The following is a 24370-nucleotide window of genomic DNA, read 5'->3' as shown; positions in this document are numbered from 1 at the left end:
GTACGTACATAACCTGTGTAGTTGTGTTAGAAAGTAGAGGGGCTGATTTTCTAAACAACCGGGTGTAAACACTCAACAGGTTCATTTTTAAACATTGATAACAAAAAAACCTGTAAGTAGAAATTATTTTTGCCTTTTGTATATGAAAGAGCAACTCAAAAAGTACGGAATGATATAAATAACTCAAAATTAATTTTTTTGCAGCTAAGGTCCCTTTTCTCGTGGAGCGTCACATATATATATATTTAATCAGATGTATTTAACACGAACAGATGTATTTAATCACGGTCAGATGTATGTTGCATTATCGAGGGTACGTTAATTTAAATCGGTAAAAATCTATTTAGGAGATAATAGAAGTAATATGTATATAAAAAATTATGTTTAACCCATTAACGCCCAAATGTCCAAAATTTTTGACTGAAGTTCAAGGTAAGAAATTTTATCCTAAATGATTAGACTTTTGAGAACCCTTCAGTACTAGAGGGTATTGAGGTCCGCTCTTTCAGAATCCAGGGTCAAAAAAGCATTTTGACAATCAGGGAAACCAATATGGCGCCCAAAATAGAAAAAATACCGAAAAAATCGTAGGATTTTTTTTCGAAACACGCTTTTCACAACTATAAGAATTTTTTTGGCAGGTCTCATGTATGCTATAGGTGGAAAAAATAGTTGTACTTTCGAACTGTGTACTTGACAACTTAAAAATGCAAGATGGCGGATCCAAAATGGCAGAAAAATCAAAGCAAAATACTTGATAAATAGCAAATGCATCATCAATATTCAAAACTTGATTTAAAACATCTGAAAATGACTTCTCAGAGGTTTTAGGGGTCACTGATTACGAATATGAAGTTTAATTTAAACATTCAAAATGGCGGATCCAATATTGCGGTTAAAATTTTTTGAAAATCGATAAAATCGCATAGAATTACTCACTCGAGGGTTTTTGGGGTCGCTGATTACGAATATAAAGTGCAACTTTTAAAATTCTAAATGGCGGATCCAATATGGCGTAAAAATTTTGAAAATCGATAAAATTGCATAGAATTACTTACTCGGTGGTTTTTGGGGTCGCTGATTACAAATATAAAGTGCAATTTTTAAAATTCTAAATGGCGGATCTAATATGGCGGATAAAATTTTTTAAAAATCGATAAAATGGCATGGAAATACTCACTCGGGGGTTTTTGGGGCCGCTGGTACGAATATAAAGTTCAATTTTTAAATTCAAAATGGCTGATGAAAGAATTGTAAAATTAATAATATTACAGGAAATTACTACTGGAAGGAAGATATCGTACTGTGTGGCATATTTTTTGGATATGTTATAATTTATTTATTTTTAAAAAATCTTGGTAAGTAACTCTTATTTTTTTAATGAACTATTTTCTTCTATTATGCCGAAGCATAAGTCCAATAACGCAACGGAAATTACATCACCTTATCCACAGAGAAGGAAATATTTAACACGTAGTTTTCAATATGAAAAAGACCAAGCAAATAATAACACAGGCCGACAAAATTTATTTTTGAAGAATCAGACAATACTTTTCCGAAGGGTTTCCACGCGTTGAATTCTCAAAATAGACTCTGCACGTCAGGTTTTCGAGATATTTTAACCTAAAAATGCAAAAAACATGTTTTAGTTATATTTGATTCGCTCGCCCGATGGAGTCCGGGTACCTATTGTAGTTTCTTTAATTAATAATTACTAAATATTGGGTTGAGCATTACGTAATTATTATTTCTGCTGTGAATTCGAGGAGAGGTGTAGTCAGTAACGAGTCTGAATTTAAACTTCCGAAAGTGAATATATTGTAAATCAAAAGAAAATATTTAACAAACAAACAAAATAAGGAATATATAAGAAAACAATAAATATAAATATAAAGATAGTGAAACATAAAATAGTATGAAAAGTAACTTAACATTTGTTTCTCGTCGAAAGAAATACTTTAGTTAACATTAGAAATTCATTTAAACAAATAATACTAATTCTTATAATTATCGGTGTTACGAATTGAATTTAAAGAAAAGTAAAATTTGTATTTGTTTTAATAATAAGGTTAAATAAAAACCAATACAGAAAATTATAAAATATACATATATTATTATGACTTTTTACTTTTCAAATACAATATATATGTTCTTTTAAAAAATATAAATTTCAGTATTAAAAAAATGGATATTCTTTGTATTTTCGAGAAAAATCTTATAAAGACAACATATAAAAATTCATGTGTTTTGGCATTTGTTTTGTATGTGTAGGTGCAATGTAAAAATTCTCTACTCACTTTTAATCGTTTTTCTTTTTATGGAAGGTCCACAATAGCCTAAACTATACTTTCAGCGCGTTAATGTAAGCGCGCTGATGTGACGTCAGAACGTTGATTGCCAACTGTTACAAAATTCTGACATTTGTTCCAGTTCCGCTATTCCGGTAATCTAATGGATTTAGTGAAATATATAACGTAAACGAAAACCAGGTTATTATTTATAATATAGTGAATAGTGTTTGCTTTTTATCAAAAGCTTTTCCGTCAAAGGTAATTTTTTATTATATATATATATATATATATATATATATATATATATATATATATATATATATATATATCTATCCCTATTAATATAAAATCATATCGCCGCCGCCGCTGTTTCAGAAAGTTTTAAGGGACCCTTATAGTAGGGGGAACATAGTCAAGGTTGGCCCACTGTCAAGGTAGGTCCATCGTCAGAAACAAGTTATATTTGACCTAAATTCAGGTCAATTTAAGGGCAGTTTTAACCTACAGGTCAAAATTACTCAAAATTTAGGTCAATTTTAAGGGCAGATTCAACCTACAGGTAAAAAACTAACAAACTAACCCCTCTGCCCTCAAAATTTAAGTCAATTTTAAGAGTAGTTATGACTTAAAGTTAAAAATTGACAAACTTATCGCTCTGCTTTCAAAATTTAGTTCAATTTTAAGGGCAGTTTTGACCTAAGCGTTAAAAATTGCGTTTTACTCTGCCCGTAAAATTTATGTCAATTTTAAGGGCAGATTTAACCTACAGGTAAAAAATTGACAAACAATTCCCTCTGCCCTCAAAATGTAGGTCAATTTTAAGGGCAGTTTTGACCTAAACGTCAAAAATTCACAAATAATTTCCTCTGACCTCAAAATGTAGGTCAATTTTAAGGGCAGTTTTAATCTGCAGGTCAAAAATTAACAAACAATTCCCTCTGCTCTCAAAATTTAGGTTAATTTGAAGGGCAGTTTTAACCTACAGGTAAAAAATTGACAAACAATTCCCTTTACCTTCAAAATGTAGGTCAATTTTAAGGGCAGTTTTGACCTTAACGGAAAAAATTGACGAACAATTTCCTCTGCCCTCAAAAATTAGGTAATTTTTAAGGTCAGTTTTCATCTACACCGCAAAAATTGTCGAAAAAAACTTCCTCTGACCTGACCTTTCCTTAAAATTTAGGTCAAATTTGACATATTTTTTAGCCTATACATGAAAAAAGCAAATTAATTAGGATTTTTTTAAAAATTCGTACCCTTATATTAAAGTTTGACGGAATTTTCGACCTATTGGTTAAAAGAAGTTTGACCTAAATTTCAATATTAAGTTTCAATCAATAAAAGATGTTATAAATTGACATATTTTTTTTAAAATTCTATTAAAATTATTTTTCTGTCCTCAAAATGTACTTTAATTTTAATGTCAGTTTTTTCCTACAAGTTAAAATTTGACCAGAAATCTCCCTCTGATCTGATATTTTCTTAAAATTTAGGTCAATTTTAAGGTCAGTTTTGACCTACACGTCAAAAATTGCCAAGAAAATTCCTTCTGACCTACTGTTTCCTCAAAATTTAGGTCAATTTTAAGGTCAGTTTTGACCTACGGGTAAAAATGAAGCCCACAAACGTCTATTATTTTACGTCGAAATCTTTAGTCCGTCCATAAATTACGTAAGACATTTAGGGGGGAGGGGGGTCAGCAAGATCTTGCGAACAATAGGAAAAATGGCGCTAATGTATGTAAAATATCTTACGAGGGAGGAAGGGGGTCAAATTTACCCAAAAAATGACTTACGTAATTTATGGACAGCCCCTAATGGCCCTTACATTACGCCAACATTTATGTCAACTGCAGGTAAAAAGGGGCCCAATAATACTTTTGACACTGAGAAAAAAGAATTATCAAATTTACTATGAGGAGTGTCAAACTTGAAAAAGTTGACACTATAATCACTTCCGTAAAGTAGAATTCTCTATTAGCTATCTTTTTTAATATCTCCTATTATAATTTACTCTAACTCATTACTATGCCATCATATTAAGATACCATGATTTTAAAAATTAAAATAAATATTAAAAATAGTTAGGGGGTTGGCGCGCGAAGCGCGCAGGGGGGCGAAGCCCCCCTAGTATATATATATATATATATATAAATTACACTGTAACTTTAAACTTTTTTCCACAAACAAACAAATTTTATTTTATAACAGAAAAATTTTCTAACTACTAGTAATGTTTCGCAAAATGTAAACACACTGAGTTCTTAATTTAAATAAATTTTTCCTGTTTTAAAAAATAAAATTTGTTTGTTTTCTTTTTTCTCAAACTTCAGAAAATAATAAAGAAAAATTATCTAATTATTGGTGATAATGAAACCAAAATAAATTATCTGTTTAATTTTTTTCTTATATTTACAGCAAGTAATATGGAATTATACTTCTTATTCACGTTAATAACGCTGCAGTTTTTTAATATTGTTTATCAATATCGAAGATTGAATGAATTGTTTGGGTTTGTTGTTCGTCGTTGGTGGGTCCGACCCCATATACAGGATGCTGTGCGTGAACTTTTCGGAGCATACGAAGCACTTTTTCGATACTATGCCGAAAACGATCAAGAGGAATTCGTTAAAATGACCAGAATGACACCATGGGATTTTGAAGAACTTCATAATATTGTTGGACCTCATCTTCAAAAATTTAGCTTTCGTCGCCCATTACCAACAAGATTGCGTTTAGCTTTGTGTCTAAAGTAAGTTCACTATATCAGAAAAAATTAAAAAATTTTGTAGAACGTTCGTAGAAATAAGATATTATAATTTAAAGGCAACAAGTTTTTATGGTTATGTACAATTGAAAAAGTGACAGATTTATCTGTTTAAATTTTAGTACTTTGTAAAAAAGTTATACAAATATTCAATGATAGTTAACAAAATTTTCTTAGTCTTAGAAGCTTGTAGGATTTTAAAATTATGAATATCTTTTTTATTTAGATTTTAAAAAATGTAAATTTATTTTAGTTCATTATTATTTTTCTTTATTCAGTTTTCTGGCTCACGGCGATAGTGTAGCAACAACTAGACAGTTTTTTCGTATTGGGCGTTCTACAACGTATGCTATTATCGCGGAAATATGTCCGATTATTTGGAGAGAACTTTCGCCTCTCGTCCTAAGAAGAAAAACCCAGCGCGAATTGAAAATAATCGCTGGTGGTTTTCGTGCTAAGTGGGATATGCCAAATTGCGTAGGAATCGTAGATGGAAAGGAAATTAGAATCAAATCACCACCGCATTCTGGCAGCCTTTTCTTTAATTATAAGAAGTTCTTTAGTTTTAAGCTCTTAGCTGCATGCGACGCATACTATAGATTCATATGGATAGACGTAGGAGATTATGGTAAATGGATATGACAAAAAATTATTATAGAATATTAGTTTTATCTTGTTAAACAATGTACTTTTTACAGGATCTGTCAGTGATACATCAGCATTTAAAAATACTTATTTTCACTACTGCCTAGAGCGCAATGAGGCAGATTTTCCTCCAGAATGTCGTCTGCCGAGATCAAATATCATCATGCCTCATTTTCTTATAGGGGATGAAATTTTCCAACAGCAAACATACATGATGGTTCCGTTTGCCAGACATCGTGGCCTTACTGAAAGGCAAAGAAACTTCAATTATAGGTGAATGTATTTTAGTTGATTTTTTAATTTCTATTCTTTTTTGTAGATTATAAAATAAGAAGAAATTTTTTTCTTTATTTATTTGCAGATTATCGAGAGCCCGCAACTGTATTGAGGACGCCTTCGGGATTCTGTGCTCGATGTGGCAAATTCTCCACAAAAAATTATCATTCAAATTGGACACATCAATAGCAATTGTGGAAGCACTTGTGTGCCTGCACAATTTTATTTTAAATAAAAAATTAGAACGAGGTGAAAATTTTGAATGGGATAGAAGTACTTTTCATCGAATAAGTAAGTTATAAATTACATATAAGTTATCATGAATAAAGCTTTTTATTAATTTGAAAACAAATTTAAATTTTCAAGTTTTAACCATTTTTACAATAGAAAGTAAAACAATACTGATTGCTATAATAATTTTAATTATTATTCAGATCCTACAGTAGACCCTGACATCGAGGAGGACGTAATTCCCCAAAATCGTTTTGAATTTCGAGAAAGACTAGCAGATTACTTTCAATCAGAGGCGGGTGCTATCTACTTCAACTAATTCAATTTTGGATGCGTCCAGGTATATTAAAATTATAAACTTTCTCATAATTTCATTGAATTAAAGTAATATGGTTTTTTTAATTTAAAACCTTTTCAAAACTCAATTGTTTCTAAAAATACATGCTTTATGCTTTTAATATTTAAATATTATCTAAAATTTAACGTGAAATTCATTTTTACATTAATTTTTATTAGAAAACTCTACGAGAATACAAAATTGTTTAAATAAAAAAATAATTTATTTATTGAATAATTAAAAGTTTCTTTAAATTCAATTCTCTCGACAAATTTTAATAAAATTTTGAAGAATATTAATAATATTTTAATATTTCATAATATTCAATATTACTATTTTTGAAAATATCTTTGTGAAAATAATTAAATTCCTACGTAGAATTTTATTTAATTTTTTTTTAAATTATTAAATTCTTTTGGAATATTTTATTAAAATAATATATATTAAAAATAATTAAATTGAGAAAAATTTTGAAAATAAATGAAATTTTGCAAAGAATTTTATTGGAATTTATGTTATTTATAAAGATAATTACATTTGAACGAGAATTTCTAAAAAAAATTTAAACATAATTAAATTATTACAAAAAATTTTATAACTTTTGAAAATAAGTAAAATTCTCCAATTATTTGTAACTTAAAAAATTTAACTTATGTCAGAAGAACTTGAATTATTAAAATGTTTCATAAATCTGGGTTCAGCAAAATTTCTAATTAAATTTATTAAAAATTGAAATTTTATAAAATTACAAATTATAACCTTTTCAAGTTCTTTTATGTAGTTATATGACAATTGTAAACGTACTTCTTTTAAATTTAAATTAATAATTTATGAGCCAAACAAAAAAAGACACAAAAATTCATCATTTTTTTATGAATTCTAAACTTTTAATTTTTTCCAGTACTTTCAGGGTGTTTACAACACCTGGAAAATCTGGAAAACCGGGAAATGTCAGGTAATTTTTTCATCATGACTTGAAATACTCTTGAACAATATTTTCAATGCCTACAATTAGTTTTACAAATTTTTAGTTAAAAATTAATAGTGATAATTAATATTGCCTTTCCAATTAAAAATAATAAGTAAAGGTCCGTAAATTTACTTAAAGTCCATAAAAGTCAGTTTTTTTGAAAAAAGGTCCGTAAAGTCCGTAATTTGATTGAAAAAGGACGAGAAGTTTGTAAATTTTGCGATATAATTTGGAAAATTGTAGAGAAATTACAAATGATTACAGAAATTTAATTATTTTCAAAAGTAATAAAATTCTTCGCAAAAAATTCAATTAGCTATGTTCAAAATTTTTTTAAAATTCTCGTAAAAATTTTCAATTATTTTTAGAAATTATAAAATTCTTCTCGAAAATGCAATTTTTTAAAAAAAATTTAATAAAATTCTTTGTAATATTTCAATTATTTTCAAAAAATTTCACGAATTCAATGATTTTTAATATTTACTATTTTAATCAAATTTTCCAAAAAAATTCAATTATTTAAAAAAGTTTTAATCAAATTTTTTTGAAAAAAAGTTTGTAAAGTCCGTAATTTGATTAAAAAAGGACGAAAGTTTGTAAATTGTACTATATAATTTAGGGAATTTTAGAGAAATTATAGGTAAATGATTGCAGAAATTAAATTATGTTCAAAATTTTTTAAAAATTCTAATTAAAATTTCAATTATTTTCAAAAATGTTCCACATTTCAATGTTTTTTGAATATTTTCTTTTACAAATTTCTTAGTCATAATTAAATTTTTTTATTTTCATAAATAATAAAATTTTTACTGAAATCTCGATAAGATAATTCATAATTGATAGCTTCTTTAACCTTTAATATTTAACTGTCGAATGATAAATTCATTTTCTTTAATTCATTAAATTATTTATTTTTGTATTTAAATAATTAAATTCTAATAAAAATAGATCAAAAAATGAATTTCATTTAAAATTTTAGATAATAATTGAATATTATTTCATTATTAACTTTTCCCTAAATTCCTTGCTTTCCCTGACCTGTGTCAACCCTATTTTTAAATTTAAAAAAAGTCAAATAATTTTGATTTTAGAGAGTTATAAAATATTTTAAAAATTTTATTTCTTTAAATAATTTACGAAACTTAGACAACATTAATCTGCCTTTGTAAAAATGTTTTAACTCTTTTCTAAATGCAGAAAATAAAGCTTCTATATATTATTTTCAATCGAAATGAAGAAAGTTTATAGCCAGAAAAAATTATTAATTAGTAATAAGAAAAAAATAAGTTTAGGAAATAGAATTTTCCATGCACTTTAAATAGTGCTGTGCAAAATTCGATTCAAACCGAGTTTGGTTCGGTTTTTGGGCGACGAAATGTCGAATTTAGAAATTCGACATTTTAGCATTCCAAAATCGAACAAAACTCGGTTCGGTTCGAATTTTGTAGTAGCTCGAATGTCGAATATTCGACATTGGAACTAGGCAAAAAAATTTGAACAGTTCGGTTCGTATTATTTTGCACAGCTCTAACTTAATAATAAAAATAATTATTAATTTTAGTCTTTACTTTACTTTTTTTTACTTCACAAAAATTAAAAATATGGTTTGTAGGAAATATTCATTTGTTTTGGTTAATAATAGTCCATTCAGTTTCTTAGCAACAAAAGTTTTTTGTTTATTTTTCATTCGCATTTTTTGGTAAAATAGAAGTTTGGCCGTTGCGTCGGGCAAGGCAATTGAGAGAGTCGAAAATTATTTTTGCTTCAAAAAGAATAATTATGAATAGAAATGATGACTCAGATCGAGCTCTCATATATGCAGTTAAATCTTTTCCATGTTTATTTGACAATTCATCCAATAGTGGTTTATTTCACAAGCAAAGGAAAGAAAGTGCGTGGCAAAAAGTCAGTGAATTTTTGGCCAAAAATGGATTTAGTATAATAGGTAAAGCTAAGAAGCAATTGTTTTAATGCTGGAAAAAATCATTCTATTTCTTAAATTTATTAACATAAATATTCAATTTTGTTATATATTTTAAACCATGCTTATATGCTTTAAAATTATTTTAATACAGAACTACTGTGAGCCAGATGAATCAAGAAATTAATATTTTTGAATTGTTTATAGATCCAATTCAACGATGGAGAGCACTACGTCAAAATTTTACAAGGCACCATAAAAATGGGAACATGAATTGGTTGTTTTATAATGAAATGCTATTTTTAAGCGAGTTTATCAAACATAAACCTCAAGATGGTGTAAATAATTCTCAAGGCAATAATAACATCGCAGAATCACAAAAGACTTTCAGACCATCTTTTGAGAATTATAGAGGGCAAGTTCATTATTGCATTTTCAAAAATCGTTATTTGGTAGCCAAACTTATCAAATATATATATATTATATTGATTCCTAAGAACGTTATTTTTATAATTTAAAATATATAAAACGTCCTATAATTATTTATTATAAAGCATTTTTTTTTCATTTTAGCACAAAATTTATATTAAATTTTATTTGCAGAAATCTTGGAACGAATAATAGTGGATCTATTAAACGTATTAATACTCCATTTGAATTGATGCACAGTGTTACTCATCAGGATAATTATGCAACTTTAAATACTCCAGAACATAGAGAACGTTCAACTCTTGGCAGGAATTTCGATTTTACGCACAGTCCTTTATCACAGAATATAAATAAAGCGTCAATTTCTCAGGAAAACCGAAATCTTGAATCAGATTCCATACTATCGTACGCTCCTCCATTTAAGGAGATTCATAACACAGATTCGACATCCAGTTCATCTTTGAAGGATTTATCTTCAACTCTTGGAAGAAATTTCGTTCCTACACATAATCCTAATTCTCAAAATGCAAGTAATGTAACATTGACTTCACGGGATCTCAACTCAGCTTCGACTTTAGGCTCAACTTGGAAGGACTTGCCTTTAACGCTTGGAAGGAAATTTATAGTTCCACGTGATATGATTAACAACAACTCTAAGGATATCAATAATGGAGCATTAATATCAAACGATCGCAACACAAATTCCATACCGTCGTACGCTCCTCAATTTCAGGAAATTGATAACACAGATTCAACTTCCACTTCAGCTTTGGAGGACTTCTCTTCAACTCTTGGAAGGAAATTCATGGTTACTCCTAACACTTCATCTCATGATATTAATAATGCTGCATCGAGTTCTAAAGAACACAGTAAAAGTTTATCTTCTTTACTTCCTCAAAGAGAAATAGTATCATCGTGTAGTCCTCCGTTTCAAGATAACACTGCTTCCACATCTTATAGATGGAGAGAATTTTCAGGTTTCGATCAGCTTAAAAACAGTTCTGTGTTGCCACGCAGTCCTTCAACTTCTCTGAGGTACTACAAATAATCTCAATAATAATAATTAATTGTTTTAATGTTTTAATAAATTTAACGACTTATTTCTTATGAGCTTTACGGAATAAATCAAACAAGAAAAAATAGAATCTCTTTGAATTCAAATATTGAACAAAAATAATTTTAACAAATTGTATTTTAAAATTTCTTATTTTAATGTACTAATTTTTAAATTAATATTATAGTTAAAAAAATGTCTAATAGTTATCCTAATAACTGCGACATTAAAATCCAATTTTTTTGCTTAATTTCATATTAAAAAAAATTTTAATTATTAATTTAAATTTAGTATTTACTGCAAAGTTTTATAATAAGTGAATCATTTAAAATTAAAAATTAATTATCTAAAAAAATTATTTGAAAATTTTATACGAATTTTTTCACTGCAAACAAAAACAAGTTTTTACATTAACATTTTATAAAAATATCGTTTTTGATATAAATAAGTCGATTTATTATTGTTTGAAATATACATATTATTAATAAATAACATTTTTCACTATAATAGTAAAATTCATAATTTAATTATTGTACATCAGGAAATATTAGGTCTGGTTCGAATTAATCCGGATAAAATTGGAATTCGATACTTACCTTTTTCATAACAATGAAATGCACGAGGAATATTTTTAATTTTTTCTCTATATCTCTTTAAAAATATTAATAAAACTAATTTTTTCTTTTAATTTATAAATTAACTAAATTAAAATAGTATAAAAATATTTAATAAATTTACCGCGTATTTCTTCTAAATTAGTTATGTATCTTACTAGTTGTTTTAACATATCTTTAGTTTAATTAATATGCTAAATGTGACTATTTAATCTTATTTACAAAAATTATACTTGAAAAAATTTTATTTACAGAAATTCTATAGTAAATCAATCACTATTCAAAAATGAAGCAACTACAATGGAAATAAACTTGAGCGAGGAATCTGGTGATATTTCTGACGTTGAAAATTTTATAGTTGGAGAAGATATGGACCATTGTTATAATTCTCATCCACAAAACAAGAATCAAACTATAAAAATTGTTGAAAGAAATGTAGAACGCGAGGACCCTGTAATTGCCCAACGACCTAGACCGATGCTTTGCTCGAGAGATAATTCGCAAGGTTTTAATGCGTTTGTTTTGCCAAACAATCAACAAGCACAACCCTGCAGTTTAAGTCGTGTTTCACCAACACCGACCTTTCGCAAAAATAAACCGAAGAAAAACATTGTTTCACAACAAATTAATCCATCAATGCCTAGAAGTTTAAAAGTTCCAAAACTGGACAAATTCGCATTAAAAAAAAATGATAAGAATAAACAGGAAAAAAGAAAAGTGGAAGAAGAAATTATTACTGCATGTCAAGATTTTCGAAATTTAAATAAAAAAGCAACAAAATTAATGAATTTAAAAACCAAAGAAATAAAAAACCGGATTACGACATTGCCGATTCGTCATATGAATTTGAAAGATGGATTTTTAGATTTAATCAGAAAAGAATGAATAACACTGACAGATGAGGAGCAGGAAGAATTGTTCTCAGATATGTTAAAAGTGTTAGAAGAATATCAATATAAAAAATGACTTACATTTTAAAATATTTTCATAAATATTTGATTCTAATCTTATTTTAAGTTTAATGACTTTCTAATATTATTGTTAATTATAAGTTCACAAATAAGTTTTTGACAATAAAAAAATATGTATTAAAATATCTCTTTCAATTTATGATATTTATAGTTACAATTACCCAAGAACAAGAATATGGAGCAGGATAGAATTTAAAAAAATTGAATAATTTATCAATTCTAAATTTTCATTTGTTAGAAATTCTATGTATATAGAATAAATGTACACAAATTTGTTTGTAAAATCACCTGTTCGCAAAGATATGGTTAGGATCGAAAAAATATTGGTATCAATTTTGACAAAATTAAAAATTCCAGTTGCCGCATCCAATTTAAAGAAAAATTAGAAAGTTAATAAACTATAATAAATTAATAATTCTCCAACAATTTCTAATTATATATATATGTACTTTTTCGAAAAAAAAATTTACGTTACTTAGCAACGTCTTTTATTTGTTAAAACATTTATTCAAAAATGGCAGAGGTAGACGCAATTGAAATTTTAATTAATATTATAGAAAAACATCGTATTATTTACGATAAGGCTTCTCCTGATTATAAAAATGTGAGTAAAAAGAAAGAAGTGTGGGAAGAAATCGCAACGGAACTATTTATGATAACGAATCAGCAAACTAGTGGTAAATATTAATTTATTTATTCAATGAAGAGTAAACTATAACAATTTAGATTTGAAAATTTAATTTATTTACTATTTTCTTTACAGTAGAGGAAGTGACAAATGCATGGAGGAATTTAAAGGGTCAATACGAGTCAGAACGTCGAAAAGTAAGGCAATATATGTACTCAGGATCCGGAGCCACAAACTACGAATCTTCCTGGAAATATTTCAATTTGATGGGCTTCTTAGTTACTTTTCCTTTAAATCGCGAGTAAGTCAGAAATTTTTTTTCACTAATTTAAATTATATTTTTCTATTATAATTTTCAAAATATTTGAGAAATTAAACTTAGCCTTTTAGAACAAATGCAAATTTTACATAAAATAGTTAGCAGCTTTAAACGTTACTATTTAAAGACAATTTTTCAAAAAAAAAAATTTTTTGTGAAACTATAAAATTTCCATTTTTTAAAAAAATTAATATCAAAAATTTTTAATAACTTATAAATTCCAAAATTTTAATAAAATTATAACGATGCTAATGAAAAATAAAAATAGAAGCTAAATGTAAAATATTATTTTACTTTTCTATTGCAGAGTGTCTACTATTTTCATTCAAAAATTTTTATTAGAGTTTTTTATGAATAATTAAATTTTTCTGACAAGTTTCTTTAAATTTTTTTAAAATAATTTTAATTAAGAATTTGGAAAATAATTGAATTAAACAAATAATTTTTCAATTTTTTAAAATAATCTTGTCTGTTTATAATTATAATTGAAAATTTGATTAATTTAATTTAATTAAAATTTATTGATACTAATTAAATTTCTGCAAAGAATTTTACTATTTACAAAAGCAATTAAATCCTTCCAAAGAATGTTATTACTTATGAAAATAATTGAATTCTTGTTAAGAGTTTTATTAAAATTTTTGAAAATAATAAGCAGTTATAATTAAATATGTACCTACTTAATAAGTAATAAAATTATAATTTATTCAAGAAATAAATAAATATCTATTATTTGAACATTCAAAAATTTAAAATTATAAAAATTTAAGAGAAGTTCAATAATTATAATTATTGACTAATAATATAGCTTTTAGAGGCGAAAAATTTATTTAAAACTTTAAAAAAGACTTTTTATTTTAAAAATAAAATTATAGTTACGCCGGTGATTAACTTTTTTTTATTTTTTTCGCAAATTTTAAATAAAATTCTTTAAAAACATTTAATAATTACTTTTAATAGAATGTAAATAAATTTCTATTATTTCAAAAAATTTTTAATTATTTGTTTATAAAAATCCAATTATCTTGAAACAATAGAATTGCAAAATTTAAAAAATCTTAATTTTGAGGAATTTCAAAAAAACTTTGCAAAAATTAAATTTTATTAAAAAATTTTAAGTGGATTTTTTTAAATTAACTAATAAAAATTTTAATTATTAATTTGCGCAAGTAAAAAACATGAATACATTACATTTCAATTATTTATCAATTATTCGATTTATTTTGCTTCCTCATAGAGGAAGGATTGTATGAGCAAAATTTTCGATTGTGATTTTTGGACATATTCATAAATTTATTTTCATTATACCTAATATTTTAGTACTTTATGTACGAATGGGCACTGTCCGTATAATAATGTTATAAATAAATATATAAAAATTTCTATGTAACTTTTATGTTGATTTTTAACTCTTTTATAAATTACTTCTTTTAATTATGTATTTTTCTGCACAGAACTGACAGTAATTTTCGACTGCCAAAAAGGAGGCGTGAACCTGAGGCAGACATTGTCGAAGTTGATGACGATACAGAAGGTATAAATAAAGAAAAGAAAAGAAGGTATTCTTTCTAAACAAGGTATTTGAAATAAGTTTTAAGTAATATTATATTTATAGATAACTATATTTATCTATTTATATTGTATTTTTTTCAGACGACAAACGAACAGTAGTTAACAGCAGTAGCGATGATGATCTGGGAGAAATAGAAGAACCCTCAAACTCCGGAAACGAAATGGTTGAAAACCAAAATAATTATTTTCTAGCAATCAGAGATTGCTGGAAACGCGTTTCTGATAAAAACAAAATAAGTTGCTATAATAAATTAATTCAATTAATTAAAAAAAAAAGAGTCTAGAGTGTAACACAACTTTTAATAAAACTTTGACTTTATTTAAAACCTTAAAATTATTTTACTTTACTCCAAAAAATAATTGAAATATCAAAAAATATTTGTAATATATATTTTGAATATCTTTAATTCTAAAATCATTTAGAACATAAATAAATTTTTTTAATAAATATTTAATTATTATCTACTATTTTTCCTCGGGTATTAAAATTTAATAATTTATAAGAATTGCTACTGCAACTTATTAAAAATTATTTTTAAGATTTTAATTAAATTTTTTTCTAAAAATTTTAACTAAAATATTTCAAAAAATAAGTTATACAAAATTCGTAATAAATTTTTTTTAGAATTTTCTACTTTTTTAAAATTTTAATTTGAAACTTTTTTAAATTCAATCTATATAAATATTAGTAACAATAAATTAACATTTTAAAATATAGAAATAGTTACTTATACATTATTAAAGAAAAACGAATTGATATTAATGCAAAATACCGTTTTTTTAAATTTATTTTCTAAGAAAATATAATTTTATTTTTTTTTACTTTATATATTATCTACTTAGTTCAAATTTTTAATAATTCAAATTTCTTTAGTGATAATATTATTACAAAAAATCTGCCCGCCCTTCGGACGGACACATTCTCATACGCGCTTCGCGCGGGAGGCTCGCTCCGCTCGCAAGTTTCAGCGCGCCTCGGGGCGCGCGAATTTTGGTCGTCGCGCTTCGCGCTCCGAGGATTGTTGCGCGCTTCGCGAGCAAATAGCTCGCTTCGCTCGCAGTCATTCACGACCGTTGTGCATTATTTGCGTTCTTTTCCTTTTTTCTATTATATGTTTCAAGGAATTATTTTTTCTTAAAGTTACTACGACTTTAAGGATTACATTCTCATCAGATATTTTTGCTTGCTGATAATTGCAAGATTAAGGAACTCAAATGCAAATTTTTGTTCTTGCTGATCGAAAATGAGAAATTATTTTAACTACTAAATATTTTCGCAGAAATATGGGTTGTTGAAGAAGCTACAATATTTTAAAAATACAAGTCGGGTAACAGTGACAAGCCTTAAGCCGCTCACTGCTACTTGACTAGTATTATTCCTGTCAACCACGCGTTCGTCCCCTTATTGCAGCCAGCCCTTCATTTGTCAATAACAATTATTTGTATAAACTGCTGCTCAAATTGATTAAATCATAAAATATCTTTATGTTTTTATGAACATCTTAATTATTTGCAAAATTTAAAAATAACACTAGTTTTTAGGCGCTTTAGATAGGAAAAATAATAAAATAATAATAACTACATAGTATACTTCTTATGAGATTCAATACAATTCGAGGGGTAAAACATATAAAAAATTCAAATTGTTTATAAAATTATTATTAAAAATATGAAATTTTTAAATTTACAATCATGAAAATATTTTCATTTGAAAGAGTGAACTACTATGTGTAGTCAGTGTGAATTTCATTAATTTACTGTAAACGCATTTTAAGTTATTAATTATTTTTCTAAATGATGTAGTATTCTGTTCTAATGCAAACAAAAAATTTCAAATTTAAAAAAACAGTTAAAAGTTTTACTTTATATATTCTAAACAACAGATATTTATAAAAGTTTTAAGATTTTAAAAAACAATAAATTTTTTTAACACAGTAGAACTGGTTGGGCCCAAAAACTTAAAAAAAAAAAAAAGTTTTTTAAAAAAAATGTTGTAAGAAAAGTTGTTTGTATTTTCCTAATCTAAAATAATATAAAGTTAAAAATTCTGAAATTTGAAAAAATTGAGTTTTCAAAATTTTGAAACTACCGTAGTTTTTGTAGTTTTAAACGAAAATGGCTCGTTAACGAACTTAACCTTCATTTTTACACCAACTTTAAGTGTGTTAAATTTAAAAACGATCAGATAAGATTTTTAAAAGTTATTGTGTCAACAACATTTTGGTCTACAGACGGACATACATACAGACAGACAGACAGACAGACAGACAGACAGACAGACAGACAGACAGACAGACAGACAGACAGACAGACAGACACACAGACAGACGGACTCGCCGGACCATGTTTTTCGGGTTCAGGGGACCTCAAAACGTAAAGATTTCATAAAATTGTCAAAAGTCAATTTTCGACCAAAACTAATACTTTCTCATGTGATGAGAATGTAATAAAAATTAGTTTTTTGGAAATAACTCGAAAAGTTTAGGGTTTAGCAAAAAGTTGTCAACAGCAAAGTTGTAGATGATGCAAAACCGAGAAAAAAAGTCTCTGGTAGCAAAATCGCATATGCAATAATGTCGAAGATAATGGAGTCGGAATATTGAATTTTTTTCAAAAAAGCGCACAAAAAATATAAATAGAGAGTGGTTTTTCCGAAAACTACGACTTTTTTGTGTGCAATTATGTTTTTCGAGTATTTTAGGGTGAGAATATGTCAAAATCAGTTAACTGACTCTTATTCCTTTCAAAAAATTCGATTTTCAGTGTTATTTTAAGATTTTTTTAGTTTTTTTGACCATTTAAGAGACTATAACTTCGAAAATTGAGTTTTCATGAAAAAATGTTGAAAAGAAAAGTTGTTTGTATTATCCTAATCTAAAATAATATAAAGTTAAAAATTCTAAAATTTGAAAAAATTGAGTTTTCAAAATTTTGAAACTACCGTAGTTTTTGTAGTTTTAAACGAAAATGGCTCGTTAACGAACTTAACCTTCATTTTTACACCAACTTTAAGTGTGTTAAATTTAAAAACGATCAGATAAGATTTTTAAAAGTTATTGTGTCAACAACATTTTGGTCTACAGACGGACATACATACATACAGACAGACAGACAGAAACAGACAGACACACAGACAGACGAACTCGCCGGACCATGTTTTTCGGGTTCAGGGGACCTCAAAACGTAAAGATTTCATAAAATTGTCAAAAGTCAATTTTCGACCAAAACTAATACTTTCTCATGTGATGAGAATGTAATAAAAATTAGTTTTTTGGAAATAACTCGAAAAGTTTAGGGTTTAGCAAAAAGTTGTCAACAGCAAAGTTGTAGATGATGCAAAACCGAGAAAAAAAGTCTCTGGTAGCAAAATCGCATATGCAATAATGTCGAAGATAATGGAGTCGGAATATTGAATTTTTTTCAAAAAAGCGCACAAAAAATATAAATAGAGAGTGGTTTTTCCGAAAACTACGACTTTTTTGTGTGCAATTATGTTTTTCGAGTATTTTAGGGTGAGAATATGTCAAAATCAGTTAACTGACTCTTATTCCTTTCAAAAAATTCGATTTTCAGTGTTATTTTAAGATTTTTTTAGTTTTTTTGACCATTTAAGAGACTATAACTTCGAAAATTGAGTTTTCATGAAAAAATGTTGAAAAGAAAAGTTGTTTGTATTATCCTAATCTAAAATAATATAAAGTTAAAAATTCTGAAATTTGAAAAAATTGAGTTTTTAAAATTTTGAAACTACCGTAGTTTTTGTAGTTTTCAACGAAAATGGCTCGTTAACGAACTTAACCTTCATTTTTACACCAACTTTAAGTGTGTTAAATTTAAAAACGATCAGATAAGATTTTTAAAAGTTATTGTGTCAACAACATTTTGGTCTACAGACGGACATACATACATACAGACAGACAGACAGACAGACACACAGACAGACGGACTCGCGGGACCATGTTTTTCGGGTTCAGGGGACCTCAAAACGTAAAGATTTCATAAAATTGTCAAAAGTCAATTTTCGACCAAAACTAATACTTTCTCATGTGATGAGAATGTAATAAAAATTAGTTTTTTGGAAATAACTCGAAAAGTTTAGGGTTTAGCAAAAAGTTGTCAACAGCAAAGTTGTAGATGATGCAAAACCGAGAAAAAAAGTCTCTAGTAGCAAAATCGCATATGCAATAATGTCGGAGATAATGGAGTCGGAATATTGAATTTTTTTCAAAAAAGCGCACAAAAAATATAAATAGAGAGTGGTTTTTCCGAAAACTACGACTTTTTTGTGTGCAATTATGTTTTTCGAGTATTTTAGGGTGAGAATATGTCAAAATCAGTTAACTGACTTTTATTCCTTTCAAAAAATTCGATTTTCAGTGTTATTTTAAGATTTTTTTAGTTTTTTTGACCATTTAAGAGACTATAACTTCGAAAATTGAGTTTTCATGAAAAAATGTTGTAGAGAAAAGTTGTTTGTATTTTCCTAATCTAAAATAATATAAAGTTAAAAATTCTAAAATTTGAAAAAATTGAGTTTTCAAAATTTTGAAACTACCGTAGTTTTTGTAGTTTTCAACGAAAATGGCTCGTTAACGAACTTAACCTTCATTTTTACACCAACTTTAAGTGTGTTAAATTTAAAAACGATCAGATAAGATTTTTAAAAGTTATTGTGTCAACAACATTTTGGTCTACAGACGGACATACATACATACATACAGACAGACAGACAGACAGACAGACAGACAGACAGACAGACAGACAGACAGACAGACAGACAGACAGACAGACAGACAGACAGACAGACAGACAGACAGACAGACAGACAGACAGACAGACAGACAGACACACAGACAGACGGACTCGCCGGACCATGTTTTTCGGGTTCAGGGGACCTCAAAACGTAAAGATTTCATAAAGTTGTCAAAAGTCAATTTTCGACCAAAACTAATACTTTCTCATGTGATGAGAATGTAATATAAATTAGTTTTTTGGAAATAACTCGAAAAGTTTAGGGTTTAGCAAAAAGTTGTCAACAGCAAAGTTGTAGATGATGCAAAACCGAGAAAAAAAGTCTCTGGTAGCAGAATCGCATATGCAATAATGTCGGAGATAATGGAGTCGGAATATTGAATTTTTTTCAAAAAAGCGTACAAAAAATATAAATAGAGAGTGGTTTTTCCGAAAACTACGACTTTTTTGTGTGCAATTATGTTTTTCGAGTATTTTAGGGTGAGAATATGTCAAAATCAGTTAACTGACTTTTATTCCTTTCAAAAAATTCGATTTTCAGTTTTATTTTAAGATTTTTTTAGTTTTTTTGACCATTTAAGAGACTATAACTTCGAAAATTGAGTTTTCATGAAAAAATGTTGTAGAGAAAAGTTGTTTGTATTTTCCTAATCTAAAATAATATAAAGTTAAAAATTCTGAAATTTGAAAAAATTGAGTTTTCAAAATTTTGAAACTACCGTAGTTTTTGTAGTTTTCAACGAAAATGGCTCGTTAACGAACTTAACCTTCATTTTTACACCAACTTTAAGTGTGTTAAATTTAAAAACGATCAGATAAGATTTTTAAAAGTTATTGTGTCAACAACATTTTGGTCTACAGACGAACATACATACATACAGACAGACAGACTGACAGACACACAGACAGACGGACTCGCCGGACCATGTTTTTCGGGTTCAGGGGACCTCAAAACGTAAAGATTTCATAAAATTGTCAAAAGTCAATTTTCGACCAAAACTAATACTTTCTCATGTGATGAGAATGTAATAAAAATTAGTTTTTTGGAAATAACTTGAAAAGTTTAGGGTTTAGCAAAAAGTTGTCAACAGCAAAGTTGTAGATGATGCAAAACCGAGAAAAAAAGTCTCTGGTAGCAAAATCGCATATGCAATAATGTCGGAGATAATGGAGTCGGAATATTGAATTTTTTTCAAAAAAGCGCACAAAAAATATAAATAGAGAGTGGTTTTTCCGAAAACTACGACTTTTTTGTGTGCAATTATGTTTTTCAAGTATTTTAGGGTGAGAATATGTCAAAATCAGTAAACTGACTTTTATTCCTTTCAAAAAATTCGATTTTCAGTGTTATTTTAAGATTTTTTTAGTTTTTTTGACCATTTAAAAGACTATAACTTCGAAAATTGAGTTTTCATGAAAAAATGTTGTAAAGAAAAGTTGTTTGTATTTTTCTAATCTAAAATAATATAAAGTTAAAAATTCTGAAATTTGAAAAAATTGAGTTTTCAAAATTTTGAAACTACCGTAGTTTTTGTAGTTTTTAACGAAAATGGCTCGTTAACGAACTTAACCTTCATTTTTACACCAACTTTAAGTGTGTTAAATTTAAAAACGATCAGATAAGATTTTTAAAAGTTATTGTGTCAACAACATTTTGGTCTACAGACGGACATACATACAGACAGACAGACAGACAGACAGACAGACAGACAGACAGACAGACAGACAGACAGACAGACAGACAGACAGACAGACAGACAGACAGACAGACACACAGACAGACGGACTCGCCGGACCATGTTTTTCGGGTTCAGGGGACCTCAAAACGTAAAGATTTCATAAAATTGTCAAAAGTCAATTTTCGACCAAAACTAATACTTTCTCATGTGATGAGAATGTAATAAAAATTAGTTTTTTGGAAATAACTCTAAAAGTTTAGGGTTTAGCAAAAAGTTGTCAACAGCAAAGTTGTAGATGATGCAAAACCGAGAAAAAAAGTCTATGGTAGCAAAATCGCATATGCAATAATGTCGGAAATAATGGAGTCGGAATATTGAATTTTTTTCAAAAGAGCGCACAAAAAATATAAATAGAGAGTGGTTTTTCCGAAAACTAGGACTTTTTTGTGTGCAATTATGTTTTTCGAGTATTTTAGGGTGAGAATATGTCAAAATCAGTTAACTGACTTTTATTCCTTTCAAAAAATTGGATTTTCAGTGTTATTTTAAGATTTTTTTAGTTTTTTTGACCATTTAAGAGACTATAACTTCGAAAATTGAGTTTTCATGAAAAAATGTTGTAGAGAAAAGTTGTTTGTATTTTCCTAATCTAAAATAATATAAAGTTAAAAATTCTGAAATTTGAAAAAATTGAGTTTTCAAAATTTTGAAACTACTGTAGTTTTTGTAGTTTTAAACGAAAATGGCTCGTTAACGAACTTAACCTTCATTTTTACACCAACTTTAAGTGTGTTAAATTTAAAAACGATCAGATAAGATTTTTAAAAGTTATTGTGTCAACAACATTTTGGTCTACAGACGGACATACATACATACAGACAGACAGACAGACACACAGACAGACGGACTCGCCGGACCATGTTTTTCGGGTTCAGGGGACCTCAAAACGTAAAGATTTCATAAAATTGTCAAAAGTCAATTTTCGACCAAAACTAATACTTTCTCATGTGATGAGAATGTAATAAAAATTAGTTTTTTGGAAATAACTCGAAAAGTTTAGGGTTTAGCAAAAAGTTGTCAACAGCAAAGTTGTAGATGATGCAAAACCGAGAAAAAAAGTCTCTGGTAGCAAAATAGTATATGCAATAATGTCGGAGATAATGGAGTCGGAATATTGAATTTTTTTCAAAAAAGCGCACAAAAAATATAAATAGAGAGTTGTTTTTTCGAAAACTACGACTTTTTTGTGTGCAATTATGTTTTTCGAGTATTTTAGGGTGAGAATATGTCAAAATCAGTTAACTGACTTTTATTCCTTTCAAAAAATTCGATTTTCAGTGTTATTTTAAGATTTTTTTAGTTTTTTTGACCATTTAAGAGACTATAACTTCGAAAATTGAGTTTCAATGAAAAAATGTTGTAGAGGAAAAGTTGTTTGTATTTTCCTAATCTACAATAATATAAAGTTAAAAAATTCTGAAATTTAAAAAAATTGAGTTTTTCAAATTTTTGAAACTACCGTAGTTTTTGTAGTTTTCAACCGAAAATGGCTCGTTACCGAACTTAACCTTCATTTTTACCACCAACTTAAGTGTGTCTAAATTTAAAAACGATCAGATAAGATTTTAAAAGTTATGTGTTCAACAACATTTTGGTCTACAGACGGAATACATACTACAGACAGACAGACAGACAGACACACGACAGACGGACTCGCGGGACCATGTTTTTCGGGTTCAGGGGACCTCAAAAACGTAAAGATTTTCATAAAATTGTCTAAAAGTCAATTTTCGACCAAAACTAATCTTTCTCATGTGATGAGAATGTAATAAAAATTAGTTTTTTGGAATAACTCGAAAAGTTTAGGGTTTAGCAAAAGTTGTCAACAAGCAAAGTTGTAGATGATGCAAACCGAGAAAAAGTCTCTAGTAGCAAATACGCATATGCAATAATGTCGGAGATAATGGAGTCGGAATATTGAATTTTTTTCAAAAAAGCGCACAAAAAAATATAAATAGAGAGTGGTTTTTCCGAAAACTACGACTTTTTTGTGTGCAATTATGTTTTTCGAGTAATTTTAGGGTGAGAATATGTCATAAATCAGTTAACTGACTTTTATTCCTTTCAAAAATTCGATATTTTCTGTGTTATTTTAAGATTTTTTTAGTTTTTTTGACCATTAAGAGACTATAACTTCGAAATTGAGAGTTTTCATGAAAAAAATGTTGTAGAGAAAAATGTGTTTGTATTTTCCGAATCTAAAATAATATAAAGTTAAAATTCTGGAAAATTTGAAAAATTGAGTTTTCCAAATTTTGAAACTACCGTTAGTTTTTTGTAGTTTTCAACGAAAATGGCTCGTTAACGAACTTAACCTTCATTTTACACCAACTTTAAGTGTGTTTAAATTAAAAACGATCAGATAAGTTTTAAAAGTTATTGTGTCAACAACTTTTGGTCTACAGACGGACATCATACATACATACAACAGCCCGACAGACAGACAGACAGACAGACAGCAGACAGGACACACAGACAGACGGACTCGCCGTACCATGTTTTTCGGGTTCAGGGGACCTCAAAACGTAAAGATTTCATAAAATTGTCAAAAGTCAATTTCGACCAAAACTAATACTTTCTATGTGATGAGAATCTAATAAAAATTATTTTTTTGGGAATAACTCGAAAGTTGCGGTTTAAGCAAAAAGTTGTCAACAGCAAAGTTTAGATGATGCAAAACCGAGAAAAAAGTCTCTGGTATCAAAATCGCATATGCACTAATGTCGGAGATAATGGAGTCGGAATTGGAATTTTTTTCAAAAAAAGCGCACAAAAATATAAATAGAGAGGGTTTTTTCCGAAAACTACTACTTTTTTTGTGTGCAATTATGTTTTTCGAGTATTTTGGGTGCGAA

The 24370-nt window shown here is 27.6% G+C and overlaps 2 protein-coding genes across 3 annotated transcripts; both read left to right on the top strand.

Annotated features, from left to right (window-relative positions):
- The first annotated feature begins 6414 nt into the window (after window positions 1–6414).
- LOC122498942 (probable cyclin-dependent serine/threonine-protein kinase DDB_G0292550) lies at window positions 6415–12482 on the top strand. Of its 2 annotated transcripts, XM_043606943.1 has the most exons (5): window positions 6438–6549; window positions 7448–7501; window positions 9645–9852; window positions 10041–10901; window positions 11789–12482. In XM_043606943.1, the coding sequence occupies exons 1-5, from the start codon at window positions 6540–6542 to the stop codon at window positions 12417–12419; spliced, it is 1764 nt and encodes a 587-aa protein (XP_043462878.1). In that variant the 5' UTR covers window positions 6438–6539; the 3' UTR covers window positions 12420–12482. The 2 variants fall into 2 exon arrangements, with proteins under 2 accessions (XP_043462879.1, XP_043462878.1); XM_043606944.1 differs by lacking the exon at window positions 7448–7501 and having other exon boundaries at window positions 6415–6549; window positions 11789–12480.
- A 744-nt stretch (window positions 12483–13226) lies between these two features.
- LOC122498943 lies at window positions 13227–15261 on the top strand (the record flags this gene model as incomplete). Its single annotated transcript, XM_043606945.1, has 3 exons — window positions 13227–13434; window positions 14907–14986; window positions 15106–15261. Coding segments are annotated over exons 1-3 (328 nt in total), but the record flags the coding sequence as incomplete, so codon positions are not given.
- Window positions 15262–24370: the final 9109 nt, after the last annotated feature.

Source organism: Leptopilina heterotoma, unplaced genomic scaffold, assembly GCF_015476425.1.
Source record: "Leptopilina heterotoma isolate Lh14 unplaced genomic scaffold, ASM1547642v1 Lhet_1611, whole genome shotgun sequence".
Taxonomy (NCBI): Eukaryota; Metazoa; Arthropoda; class Insecta; order Hymenoptera; family Figitidae; genus Leptopilina; species Leptopilina heterotoma.
The sequence above is the reverse complement of the archived record's forward strand: the minus strand, read 5'-3'. Positions and strand labels throughout refer to the sequence as shown.

Bases quoted from the DNA above. Each gene is read 5' to 3' on its own strand.
- LOC122498942 (XM_043606943.1), top strand. The intron at 7,502-9,644 runs GTAATTTTTTCA...AATTGTTTATAG, and splicing joins GGAAAACCGGGAAATGTCAG to ATCCAATTCAACGATGGAGA. The intron at 9,853-10,040 runs GCAAGTTCATTA...TTTTATTTGCAG, and splicing joins TCTTTTGAGAATTATAGAGG to AAATCTTGGAACGAATAATA.